This window comes from Diabrotica virgifera, chromosome 6 (genome assembly GCF_917563875.1).
Source record: "Diabrotica virgifera virgifera chromosome 6, PGI_DIABVI_V3a".
NCBI classification, from domain to species: domain Eukaryota; kingdom Metazoa; phylum Arthropoda; class Insecta; order Coleoptera; family Chrysomelidae; genus Diabrotica; species Diabrotica virgifera.
In genome coordinates this window covers 172,736,487-172,750,757 of record NC_065448.1, presented here as the reverse complement: position 1 = coordinate 172,750,757, position 14,271 = coordinate 172,736,487, and the positions used below count along the sequence as shown (strand labels likewise).

Here is a 14,271-nt window from a genome sequence, read left to right as displayed (position 1 = left end):
TCCATGACGACGATTCAAAACCATTGTAATTGTCTACTGATCTGACTTTTAAATATTATGTCAAAATAATTTTATGTCATCGAATTATCGCGCTAGTTTCATTAAAACATAAACACAATAAAATAAATTTGAAATAAATTAGTAAATAATATCTAAATATTAGTTTATTGCGTGTGTCATAATATATTATAATGCGATATTACAAGGTATTTTACTTTCCCGCACGCCGTGCGGGAAAGTGCAACTTTATCGACAAAATTATCGACTTACATAAAAAACTCCATAGAACGAAAGTGGCTTATAATAATTAGTCAATTTATCCCTTCCCGGACTTATGTTAGATGCACGTTTTTTTACCCACGAGAAGGGGTGACTGTCAGCCCCTAGTGGAGGGTAATTAGAACCTAAATCCAAATTTTCATGCAATTCAGAGTTGATCCTGAAAATTACACTACATAACGGTTATTTACTGGGCTAAAATATGTCCACAAACTACATAATTCCGCCCATACTCGATCGAAAAATCCTCGTTTGTGTCAAACAAGTAATATCTCAATAAGATCTCAATGATGTGAGATTGGCACTACCTACAAACCTACATATTATTTGTATACGTACATACAAATACAAGTAATTCGACTTCGTAAGTCCTAAGTTTTCACTCTTCACCCAAAGTAATCGAAAGCAGAACTGGAAGCCGATATTTCAACTCTTCGTTGTAACTTTGCGTCGATTGATATATACGATGTTACCAATTTTGAGTCGTTTTTATTAAATTTTGGTCATCATTGTTACAGAAATGACTTCAAAACCGGAACTAAAGATTTAAACTCGACTTTTCAATACGCTTGATCTGTTACATGTACTATTGTTGTGACTATAATATGCACTTCTGGTTAGAACTTCTTGGTTAGATCTTGCTAAGATACGTCGAATGATATATTGCGTATACTATTTCGGTGACTTTAAAACAGTACTTACGGTTCCAACTCTAAAACCGAAAGTCCGATGTCCAATTTATCATCTTTAATACCATTCTTGGGTTATAAGCTTTCATTCAAGGCCTCATTTATTTGTCAGTCTACCTGGTATAATGACGGAGGAGTTATATTCGCGGTCGGACGGACAGACGGACAAACAGCCTAGGTCAAATTTCTCAACTTTAGTACCATCCTTGGATTATAAGCTTTCATTTGACACCTCATTTGTCATTCTACCTGGTATAATGACGGAGGAGTTGTGTTTATGGACAGACAGACAGACGGATGTGAATAACTCAACGTTTTCACATTTTTTCAAAATAGTTGAAAACAATAAATATATCTTAAAATGTATTTAATTGGATTTTTAACTTCTATAATATTAATATTGTTTCAGAATATTGGGATTGCTGATTACTTTGCTAGTTAATGCTGATGATGCTAATGATGTCTTTATTATTGGCAATAACTTTTGTTTGACAAATGGCACATCAGCTATATATTTTACAGACAATAAGGGAGATCAAGGTAAGAATTTTATTTTTTTTTCACTATTATTAAAGTATCTACCAGCTATGATGTTCTTACTATCGCATTGACAAACTTCCAGACTGCTAGTCCAGAGAAATAAGGTTTTTGTCGGGACACTTGAGCAGCCAGGTTGCAAATGGGTTTTTTTGGTACTATATACCTAATACATTCTAAATACAAAAATGCCCGTCACAGTTCGGACGAGAATTTTAGTTATTAACAAATAAGGGCCAAAAATCACGATACAATGAGAACGAAGATATGGTCAACAGCGTGACCAAGTCTCGCCCGTTCTGCGGAGTGACGTCAGTGGAGAGTGGCGTTCTTAAAATACAAGGAAGAACTGCTTTAATTTCGTCAGTTTAAATGTTTTTATTATTTTTTTTACAATGAATGTGATATTAAACGCCGGATTAAGTATTTTTTGGGGCCGGGAACTAAATAGCAAGGGAGCCCATCGTTCATTAAGAACTGGTGATATTAAATCAAGGCTTTGGTATTTAAAACTAATTAATGTAAAAGTCTGCTGAGATTATTAAAAACTTCTTTTATTAGCGGATACAGCATGATTTTATTTCGATTATATTACAAATAAATAAAAGTAGTTTTATGTATCATGTACATGTACATATTTACATTTTATTGACATTTAAAATTAGAAATTAAACATCGTAATATTTTTAAATGGTACCTACATACATTATTAAAATAAGTCCATACAATTCACAAAAATATGAGGGGTAAAAACACTGATTATAATGATAAATATAATCAGCCTATGTAACAAAAACCTTGTCACATATGTAACAACATTTTTTTTAAGTCTTTGCAATAATTATATGGTCACTTGTTATAATAATATATGTTTTCGTACTTCAAAACAAATGAGGTATTTAGTACTTTTGGCTGTTTTTTAAATGCAAAATTATTAATTGGAAAAATTGAATTTTCAAGAATATTTAAGCGAAGAAAACAAATGGGTCAAAAATCAAAACTCGCCGTTGAATATAAACTGCTTCTGCATAAATCTATGATACAACTAATTTGGACCTATAGTGTTCTCTGGGGTTGTTCAAAGCCATCAAATATCAAGATAAAATAAAGAGTCCAGTCAAAAATATTGAGAATGATATATTCAACGCGCCCTGGTATGTAAGCAATAAAACCCTACACAAGGATTCAGCTACACCTTTGGTAGAGGAAGAAATTCAAAGAATCACAAAGAACTACTTTGATGGACTGAGAAGTCATTCAAATGATGAAGAGAGACTGCTAAACGCGCCTCCCGGATTGCAACTGACCAACAGACCTAATCAATTAAATTTATGATCTAATGTATTTGGGCCCATCCATTGCAATGATGGTTCATGGAGAATTAAAATGAACTACCAGCTAGATAAACTAATGCAAAGCCCAGATATTGTAAGAATTGTAAAGTCACAAAGAGTAAACTAGTTTCGTCACTTGGAAAGAATACTAGATAATCGATCTGTAAAAGTAATCAAGAAATGGAAGCAAAAGGAAATAGAACAAGAGGAAGACCCTATAAAAGATGGATAGACAACATAGGGAAAGATCTTAAAACCATGAACGTTAGGCAGTGGCGAAGGAAAGCATCTGACAGGGCAGAATGGAAGAACATTGTTAAAGAGGAAAAAACTCACAGAGTTATAACTTTAGTATGGTTCTGATTAATATTCGTTCTATAAGAAATAAAACTGACGAATTGTTTTTGTTTCTAGAGGAATTAGGATTTCCCCAGATAGTTGCTGTTACAGAACACTGGCTTGCAGTCAACGAGCCTTTTTTTGTAGAGAAATATACCACAATTGCTAGGTATGATCGTCCAAACTCAGCTCATGGAGGCACCCTAATTCTTTCTGCAAACAATGATTTTTCTCTGATAACAAAATATGACTTTTTGTTGAATGAAGCCTTCTTTGAATTTTCCTTAGTTTTTAATAAAAATCTTAATCTTTACATTATTTGCATCTATAGATCACCTGACTCTTCCGTGGGACTATTTTTTCAGAACCTGCTAAATTTGTTAGATGACTTGCCTCACAAAAGCAGAAAAATTCAATTGCACGTTAATTCTCCTACAAGGATTACAAAAACTACATCTACCATAATTGATTATATTGTCTCCGATTTCTCACCCCTTGATGTTTGCTCTACAGTTATTAATGCGGAACTATCGGATCATGAAGCAGTATATACGAAATTTAACATCTTCAGCAAACCCTCCTTGAAAACCCGACGTTTAGGTAGGATTTTTTCCGCTCGGAATTTTCATAAATTTCAAAATTTATGTTTAACTTCTGACTGGCATTTTCCTTCTACGGACGTGGACTATAATTTCAGCGATTTTTTGGAGAAGCTTGTTTGTATCTTCAATAAGGCATTTCCTTTAATTACGATTAAGCCAAAACGTCGCAAACCCTGGACTACCAAAGGTATCCGCATATCAGCAAAAAATATGCGTTTACTACTTTATATCAAGAAATTTACTACCAACGTCGCTGTCACTCAATATATCACCAATTACACAGTCACATACCTAAAACTCATCAAATGAGCTAAAAAAGCCAACTATCAAAATCGTCTGGGAAGCTCCAAAAATGTTGCAAAAGAAACTTGGTCCATAATAAACGATCTTCGAAATAAAACCCACGCAGTTCAAACATTTGCCCTTCCAGACCCTGAAAATCTAAACGAATACTTCATTAACGTGAGTAAAAATATAACATCAACTATTCAGTCTCAACAAGATCCCATTTCCTATCTCCCTAACTCAGAAATTGTCTCGAATTCATTCTTTATAAGACCAATCTATAAATCTGAATTGATCCAAACGATCAATAGTATCAAAAGCAAATCATCTTGTAGTACTGATGGACTATCCATAAAAATCTTCTCAAATCTCACAGATAATGTGTTAGAACTCCTCGTGTCACTAATTAATGATTCCTTTGAAAACGGTAAATTTCCAGAGTGCCTAAAGACAGCCATTATTATTCCTCTTCATAAAGGTGGCGAAAAATCTAATGCCTGCAACTATAGACCTATTGCCCTACTACCGGTACTCTCCAAAATTATTGAGAGGCTCATAAAAACCCGACTTTTATCACAAAATCAGTTCGGCTTCTTAACTAATAAATTTACAACTGATGCCATGTTTTCTGTACTTCACGAGGTTTACCAAGCACTAAACAATAATCTTTATACTACCACTGTTTTCTGTGACTATTCCAAAGCTTTTGATTGTGTAAATCACAACATTTTGATTAAAAAACTTAATTACTATGGAATTCGAGGTATTTCCTTGAATTGGTTCAAATCTTACTTAGATAATAGGAAACAATTGGTTAGAGCAAATGATACTGACTCTAGTCTCAAAAACATTATATGTGGAGTACCACAAGGTTCAGTATTGGGTCCTCTATTTTTCCTGATCTTTATAAATGACATCACTAATTTAAAAATCGATGGAAAAATTTTTCTTTTTGCTGATGATACCAGTATCACTTGGAGCAACTCAACTATTGCAACTCTTCATGCAACTATAACTTCTGATCTTCTTACGATAAAAACCTGGTCTGACTCTAATTTACTCTCCTTTAACGTGGATAAAACGGTAGCATTATCATATAAAGGTGCTCTTCAACCCCTGCTTGTGAATAGCAGCCAGATCTCTACCGTTGATTCTGTAAAATTTCTTGGTATTCTTTTAGACAGCAACCTCAAATGGTCCCTTCATATCGATTTGTTAAGTAAGAAACTCGCCTCGGCCTGCTATGCCATAATATCTGTTTCGAAGGAACTCAATTTAGCATCTTCTAAAATAACATATTTTTCTTTATTCGAGTCTCATCTTCGATATGGTCTTCCTTTTTGGGGGTCTAGTACAGCTGCCCAATTTGATGTTATTTTCAAATTACAAAAAAGAGCAATAAGATATCTGTTTGGCCTCAGAAGAACAACCCATTGCAGAAGTTACTTTAAAGATTACGAAATTTTAACTCTTCCATCTTTGTATATTTTAGAAACTGTTTGCTTAATTCGTAAACACATGCATGTCTTTCCAGCAAGGCCTCATCATGACTACTCCACCAGAAATTCAACTTTTGATGTCTATTTACCGATCCCGTCTTCTGAGTTAGTAAAGAAATCTATACTATATTCCGCAAAAAAACTATACAACCATCTCCCTTTACAACTCAAATCTGCAACATCCTTTCTCAAGTTCCGTAAAATGACAAAAGCTCATTTATCTAAAAGACCATATTATTCAGTAGAAGTTTCTTAATGACTAACTAAGAAATCACAGTAATGTACAAGTAACTAAAGTGTATTTATATATATTTGGGTGTCACATACAGCAGCTTAAACTTATTAGTTTCTTTGTTTGTGTTTTATTATATTATGTTGTATGTTCAATTTTGCAATTTATAGTAATTTTGCAATATATTGGTTTTTGTTTTTTTACTTCACTTTTTTAACTTGTTTATATTTTTTTTATTGACGATTTATCTAATTTTATAAAATTGTATTTGTTATTGTTATGTATATCTTTTTCGTGAATCTATGTTAAGCTTTGTCCATAAAATTGTATAATTTTCAGTGACAATAAAGCATATTTCTATAGAGCTAATAGAAGAAGAAGGGGACTATCTAATGTAAAAAATTAATAGGAGGGTTGTCATTGGGCAGCTTCTTCCTCATGTATTTACCACTTAAACTATTTACTTATAGCTTCGATGAAGCAGATTGTAAATTAAAATATGTAGCTAATATAAAAAATAAAAAGTCGTCTATTTATTAAAAAAAGATTACAATATTATTTTTGTAATGCAAAAGGTAAATGTAATGTAGGTACTGCATCTTCTTTTAAAGAACGGCGATTTTTAGAAGACACTCCCATAAGTTCATATTGCAAATCCCTCGTGAAACTATCTGCAGTAAAATGTTTTGAACAAATCCTTCCATTTTTAGGAAGAAACTGGTCCTTTCGTTTACATGCATCTACCCAAATTTTTGCCATCTTTGGATCGTTTGGAAACCGAAAAAACAGAATGTTTTTGTGAACCGTTTTACTTTGGTTGTCACTATTGCATAGAGCTATTGAACACCTCATCTTTAAATAACGAAAAGAGTATCTTTCGCTTACAAAAATTCAATGGTAAACCTACACTACACTAATAAATACTAGTTCGATAATCGAAAGTTTTAAAAACACACAATTACACTATTTAAACCTCTTAAAACACAAGAAAACATTCAAAATAAAAGCAAATGACACCTTCTTACGGCAATAAGCGTGCTAGATTAAAGCCAGATTAAGTTTTCACTCTCCACTTACGTCACAACGTCACACCATATAAACACGCCCACTTCACCGTCATCCGCATGATTATATCTTCTGTATTCTTTGTATCATGGTCAAAAATGGCAGTTTTTTCCTTTAAATCACTACAGGTAAAAATAGGGTTATTAAATATCTTATTTAGAGTATTCATCTTTTAGTAGATGAGCAAAGGTGTAAAATGGCAGTTTTTGAATTTTGATCCGATCATTTGTTGCTTCGCTAATTTCAAAAAAAGACTAAAATTTCGAAAATAAAAAATTTGCTATAACTTTTGCGAAAATGAACTTAAGACTTTAATATTGCACGAAAAGTTGAGTCAACCAGTACATATAATGCCCTAAAAATTATTTCAAGATTATTCGGCTATTAGTTTAAATTTTATTCAATTTGTTTATCCCAAAGAGCTTTTTGTTTGCAATGTTATTGTTTAGAAAATAATAACTATACAGCAATTCTGTGGAAACCTCTTGAAAGAAGAATACTTATGTTTTCTAAATGTTTAAAAAAATCAATAAAAAGTCATTTTTATCATTCTGAAAACATTTTACTAAAGTAAAGTCATTTTTGGCTCTTAAACAATTTGAATAACTTTGTTAATATTGACTGTAGAGTGTAGAGTAAATCTACTTTGGGATTTCAAATATTTTTACACAAATTTTAAAAAAAACTTTTGGCGTAGGTTAATTACAGTCGAATTCAGCCATTTTTATTATTTAATTCACAGTTACTTCTGTGTACATAAAATTTTCCTGTAACAGTGCTAGTTACCACACTCCTCCGAAACGGCTTAACCGATTTTTATTAAATTTTACACATATATCCTGTAGGACTGAAAATAGGTTTTAACCTATTTTTAATACCCATAACTGGTAAGGGGAGTTGCCACCCTGAGATTTTTTTTTTATTTTTTTGGACAAAATTGTCTATATAAATTTTTTATTACGTAGCATTAAAAAATATATATAACCCTTAATTTTCATCCTTCCATCCCCAACCACTATTTCTTAATAGCCATCTATATATTTACATCTATAAAATTCTCCTGCCGCAGAGTTAGTTGCCATACTTCTCCGAGACTGCTTGACCGATTTTTATGAGATTATATATGCATATTCGGTAGGTCTTAGAATCGGTCGTAATCGATTTTTCATATCACTGAGTGATAAAGGGGATTCCCCCTAACATTTTGTAATGTTTGGTAGGGGTATGTATACATGTATATACACCGTTCTTAGGCTTCAACGCCCTTCAGTAGGGATCTCTGGGGGAGTATCACCGAGCCGCAAGCCCTTATCCCTTGCCGTACTGCTCCCTCATAGGTCGATCAGATGCCTGCATATTCCAGTCTAAGCGCCAGATTCATATTTAGAATTTTATACTGACGCGTTAGCCTTTTTGTTTTTCCGATGGCTTGGCTTGGGCTTGAACTCTCGTACCTCACGGCGAAGTGTAGTTCGGGTCAGCCGCTAGTCGCACTGAGCTATCCGATCCGATCGGGTATGTATACATAACGTACTCTAAAGGACTACAAGTACATGCAATTTAAAAAAATTATGATCAAAATCCATCAACAACCTTCGGAGATATTAATCGCAGCATATGTTTGAAGAATCAATTTCATTTTTTGAGTGCACGGATTTTAATATTTCCCCTCCACCGACCACGAATCGATTTCGTTAGGACGTCATTTTTAAAGCTTTATGTACCACTCTGATTAAGATCAAAGTTTACTCAAATTTTTACACATAAACTATATACCTTTATCTTCAAAATGGCGCTAGTTAGGTTGCTTAATTATTATAAACATAGTAGCTGTGAATTAAATACAAAAAAGTGGATAACTTTGACCGTAATTAACCTAGGGACAAAGTTTATTCTTGAAAATTCGTGTAAAATACCAGCTTTTCAAATCTCAAAGCAGTTTTAACCTACAGTCAATATTAACAAAGTTATTCAAATTGTTTATAAGCCAAAAATGACTCTTCTTTAGTAAAATGTTTTCGGTATGATTAAAATGACTTTTTATTGATTTTTTTAAATACGTTGAAAACATAACTATTTTACTTTCATGTGGTTTCCACAGAATTGCTATATCATTATAATTTTTTGAACAATAACATTACAAAAAAAAAAGCTCTTAGGGATAAACAAATTGAATCAAATTTAAACTAGAAAGTCGTAAGGTCATTTTCGCAAAAGTTATAGCCAATTTTTTATTTTCGAAATTTTAGTTTTATTTTGAAATTTCCGAAGCAACAAATGATCGGACCAAAATTCAAAAACTGCCATTTTACACCTTTGGTCATCTACTAAAAGAAGGATCCTATTAGTAAGATATTTAATTACCCTATTTTTACATGTAGCGATTTAAACGAAAAAACTGCCATTTTTGACCCTTATTTGTTAATAACTAAAATTCTAGTCCGAACTGTGACGGGCATTTTTGTATTTATAATGTATTATGTACCTATATAGTACCCAAAAAACCCATTTGCAACATGGCGGCTTAAGTGTCCCGAACATGGTATATTTTTGCTTTATTTACCTGGTGTATGCCGTCGCTCCTGGGTTTGGCTAGTCAATCCTCAGGTCTGACTAACGGTCTTAGTCAAACCCCGAAATAAATTCCATTATCTGGATTTAACTGAAGTGTTTTTAGTCAAACGTAGGAGTGCGTAACGTTTTAGTCAAATTTCGAATGAGAAATAATCTTAAAAGTCAAAGTTTTCATCATAACAAAAATATTTATAAATATTTTTAAAAGACATTTAATTGAAAACTTATTGGACCATTTTTCGGGTAATACTTTTATGACGTCTAAAAATTGCAAGCCAGATGGATGCTGAAGCGATGAAGACAAGAGGGAATTCTAAAACTTGCAATTTACTACCCCGTCTTTCAGCGTGGTAAATTCCAACGGAATGGACCTATGTTACTCAAAGGAGTAATACTAATATAAAATAAAAATGCTGCAAAATACCGAAACGGAGACAAAATGGTTATTAACCCGGCACCTGCCACATGGCTTTGCAAGGCGCCAACTGCCACGTGGTGTGCTCACAGCACCCCTTAAAAATTTTATGTGATCTACTTCTTTTGAAAACAAAATAATGTGTTGAGTAACACAAGAATATAAATAAACATGTTTTATTAACTTATTAGCCACTAATATGTCATAAAAGTTAAAAAATAAAATGAAAAAGGTGTTATAAGCAAATTAGCAAGTACCAAGCCATGATAAATGAAGTCAAGTAAAATATCTAAAAAAATTAAGATTTAGTAAGTATAGAGTCTATATTAATAATTTAAATCAGTTATTTCAATAAAAAATGTAAATTTGACCTGTTTATCAAAAAAAATTTAAAATTTAAAGTGCCAGATGATGACACCCCAATTCGACTTTAGAGCTATAAGTTCAGAATGACACTAAATAACCACTTCAAACACTAACACATATATGCTATATAATATTATAGAAAGCTATTATGACGCACAGCTCGGTTACCAAACTTGAAATACCAAATATTTGATAAAAATGGGTTATGGGGTGCTGGTAGCACCCCACGTGGCAGGTGCCGGGTTAATAGAGACAGAAATAGATAGTGATGAGCGAGACTGGTCATGGTCTTGCTGCAAGACCAAGACCAAGACCGCCTTTTGGTTTGCAAGACCAAGACCAAGACCAGGTATTCAAGACCAAGACCAAGACCAAGACCGAACCTTGCAAGACTACGCAAGACGAAGACCAACCTGCAAGACTCTTGCAGTTTTTTGCGAAATTGGTTTTTTATTATTTAACTTTATTTTTTAGTTCAATAATACATATATACTGACATTGTAATAAACCTTAAACAATATCGAATTTTTAAAATACATACTATTTTGGTTATATTTTTGTCGTTTTGATTAAGTCAAACGGTTTGCATTTTATCAACCTTCGAAGTGTCCAGAAGGCAAGTTTTCACACGGCGACAGTTCAAGGACAATTATTGAAATTACTTGTAATACAAAAAAATGTAATTATAGATAGGGTAATCCATTTAAAAAAATACCATTAAAAACGTTATTTATGTAACAGTAGTTTTCGCTTTTTTGTCTAATAAAAATACTGACACTTATTTATTCTTTTCGCATAATCGAGGAAAAATGTTAAATTTAAAATGAATACCAAAAAATATCATAATAGATTTTAAAAAGGGATTCACAATGCTGTGAAAGCATTGTGGCCTGAATAAAAAATAACTGGTTGTCGATTGTAATGTGTCAAGCTTGGTATCGCAAGATCCAAAGCCTAGGTTCAGTTTCTGAATATAATGACAAAAATTCCGAACTGGGAAATTTTTAAAATTATTTTTTGGATTAATTTTTACAATCAACGAAAGTTGGAAGTTGAATTATTTGTGAAAATCCCGGATGACAAACGCGTAAAGAATTTTACTGATTTCATAATTGAAAACTATTTGGAAGAATCTAGGTTTCCCCAGAAAGGGCCAGTAATACAAATAGTATGTGCCGCATTTGAAATGCGAATCATTTCAGTGTGTTTTAAATTCTAGTTTTTACTACCCACATCCGAATATTTTCAACTTTTTAAATGTCATAATGGGTATTCAATTAAAAAATATGTGAAAATAAAAAGTGCGAATAACTCGTGCTACGAGAGCAATGTAGTTTAAATAAAATTAAAGAACTGCAAGATAACAAATTACAGAATTAAGCGTTTATAACTCCCCATTAGGTTTAGTTATTATGTTATAGTATTAGGTCTATAAATAGGTATGGTAAATATGTACGTATTTACTAACAATTATGTTTTAGTTAGTTTATAAAAATAGTTAATTATATTAAATAAAGTAAAAAATATTTGATTTTTGTGTTCTCTTAAAAAAATTTAATTTCTTATGTTCTTAAATTTGACCCTCGCCTCGTAGAATAAATACTACAGTGTTTGAGTGAAAGCCATATTTGTTTCTAATTGGAACTTAAAAGCTAAAAATATTGAAATTTTTTTGAGTGATACTGGATTCTTCGGAAAATGATTTTCTTTAGTTTTTCTATTTTCAGTTATTCTCTATTATGAACAGTTTCCGAGATATCGAGCTTTGTCACACTATACAGCCACCCTGTATATGCAGAATGTTTACTAAGTATGTGTACAAACTTTATAGGTTAAACGTTCATATGAACTGAAAATAATTTTTTTTTTATGAGAAATCAGTGTTCATGTTCGATACATCATTTCAATAGGAATTTTACATCTGATTAAAATTGAAGGTTTTTTTAAATTTTTTCTACACATAAAAACACAGTTTTGCTTTTGCCTTGTATACAGGGTGAGGCAGATAAAGGGCCTATTAGAAATATTTCGAGAACTAAAGCTAACAGAATCATGAAAATTGGAATACAAGGGTTTTGAGGTATAAACTATTTAATGAAAATATTTTGGTCTCTTTGCTACTTCCGGTTATACCGGAAGTTGATTGTAACTTCGTATTTTTAAATAGGACACCCTATATATTTTTACATTTATGGATTCTCCTCGATTTCTTCTTTCTTAAAATATAAGGTTTTGTAATATTATACAGGGTAGGTTAAAAGATAATTACGTTTTCTTATTAATTTCGTAGCAACATTCACATCCTGTATGATTATAGTAGTTTGACATAATAAACTCTGTTAATGTTCAAATGATTTTTAATATAGTCTAATATTGTTAAGAGTTATTGGTATAGTTAAATTTTTCATTTTAGTATACAGGGTTGGTCGAAACTCGGAATGAGTATTTTCTGAGTCTTCTTAAATGGAACACCCTGTATTTTATTATTGTAAAGAAATGTTATTTTATGGTACTTTTTAATTTATTAAGCATTCCCTATACCTAACTGCTGTAATTCGTGAGTTATTGGTGATTCAAGTCAAACATTAATTGCAACACAAAATAGGTGACATTGTATTAGGTTGGCCGTGAAAATATTCAATCACAAAAATTTTTTGGAAATAAATACATATTAATCTAGACTTATACTTAAAATTGCCAATAATGGTTAAGCTATCAAAATACCATCGAAGTTAAGATTGTTGGTGCGATTAACAATTAAGCACAAATTAAAGCAGTTAGGTATAGGGAATGCTTAAGAAGTAAAAAATTACCATGGAATATCATTTCATTACCATACTAAAATATAGGGTGTTCCATTTAGGAAAACTCAAAAAATACCCATTCCGAGTTTCGACCCACCCTGTATACTAAAATTAAAAATTTAGCTACACTAATAATTGTTAACAAAAGTAGACTATATTAAAAATCATTTGAACATAAATAGAGTTTATTATGTCAAACTATTACAATCCTACTGAAACCTCTATACTCTGGGTATAGAGATTTTTGAAGAGAAGAACTGACAAAAGATGGGGAAAAATAAATGAGAAGAGATTTAAGACGAAAAGAAGAGAGGCTTAGCTCAGGAAAAAAATTTAAAGGGCAGAGAGACACTAAATCTCAAGTGAGTATTCGGGCTTGCTTCAATACACCGAATATTGGCTTTAGAGATATAAAAAAAGATTTGATAATGAAATGATAGTAACTAGGAAGAAAATGAGACCTGTTAATACAAAAATGAAGGAAAATAGATAAGAATGCTAGAGATAAAATAATATCGAGGTACAACAAAGAAAGAAGAAGAAAAAAGGGTGCCAACTCGAACGAACAACTCGGCTCTCGGAACCAAGAAGTTGGAAAGGTTCGTGATTTTTTTGAAGTAACGAACGACAGGAACTCAATGACACTAGTTACAGCCACCTGAAATACAAAATATTAAATTCTAAACTTGTCTTGCTATATTATATACTGGTAATACAGACTGAAATAAAACATCAACCTTACTAATAACAAATATATTAACAATGAATGTTAAATATTAACAATTTACATATAGCGCAACGTAATAACAGTGATAGTGGATGGGGAAAAGATTAAATAGGACCGCAAAGGCCACTTAACAAGCAATTATCCACTATCACTGGCCAAACAAAGGTATTAATATCAAAATCCAAATCAAAAGTCCGTCAGAATAGCACTAAGTCCTTACAACTAAAAATTTAGTAATTATTTCCTAAATTGAACTAGCCTCGAGTGAGATAGGTACACGACAAGAACAGCTACGGTTGCAAAAAAAATGTATCTCACCTAGCAAAATTACTTATATAAATGAGTTATATAAATGAGTGAGTCAGTGACTCTATATACAATGTAAAAACCTACAAGACATATTCCCTATTTTAAAACCTCGACAAAATTTTACCCCCGATTCCCTATTAAATTTTAAGATACAATAATTTATAGTTATTATTAAAAGGAAGACCTGATTTTATTTATTTAAGCAAATTACTAAT

At 31.9% G+C, this 14,271-nt stretch overlaps 1 protein-coding gene across 1 annotated transcript in view; it reads left to right on the top strand.

Annotated features, from left to right (window-relative positions):
* LOC114335080 (tyrosine-protein phosphatase 69D-like) overlaps positions 1–14,271 on the top strand; it is a 729,328-nt gene that overhangs the window by 28,524 nt on the left and 686,533 nt on the right. Inside the window, exon 2 of the mRNA XM_050654333.1 lies at positions 1,378–1,508. Within this exon, the coding sequence (XP_050510290.1) occupies positions 1,378–1,508 (131 nt within the window). The remainder of the gene's footprint in view (positions 1–1,377; positions 1,509–14,271) is intronic.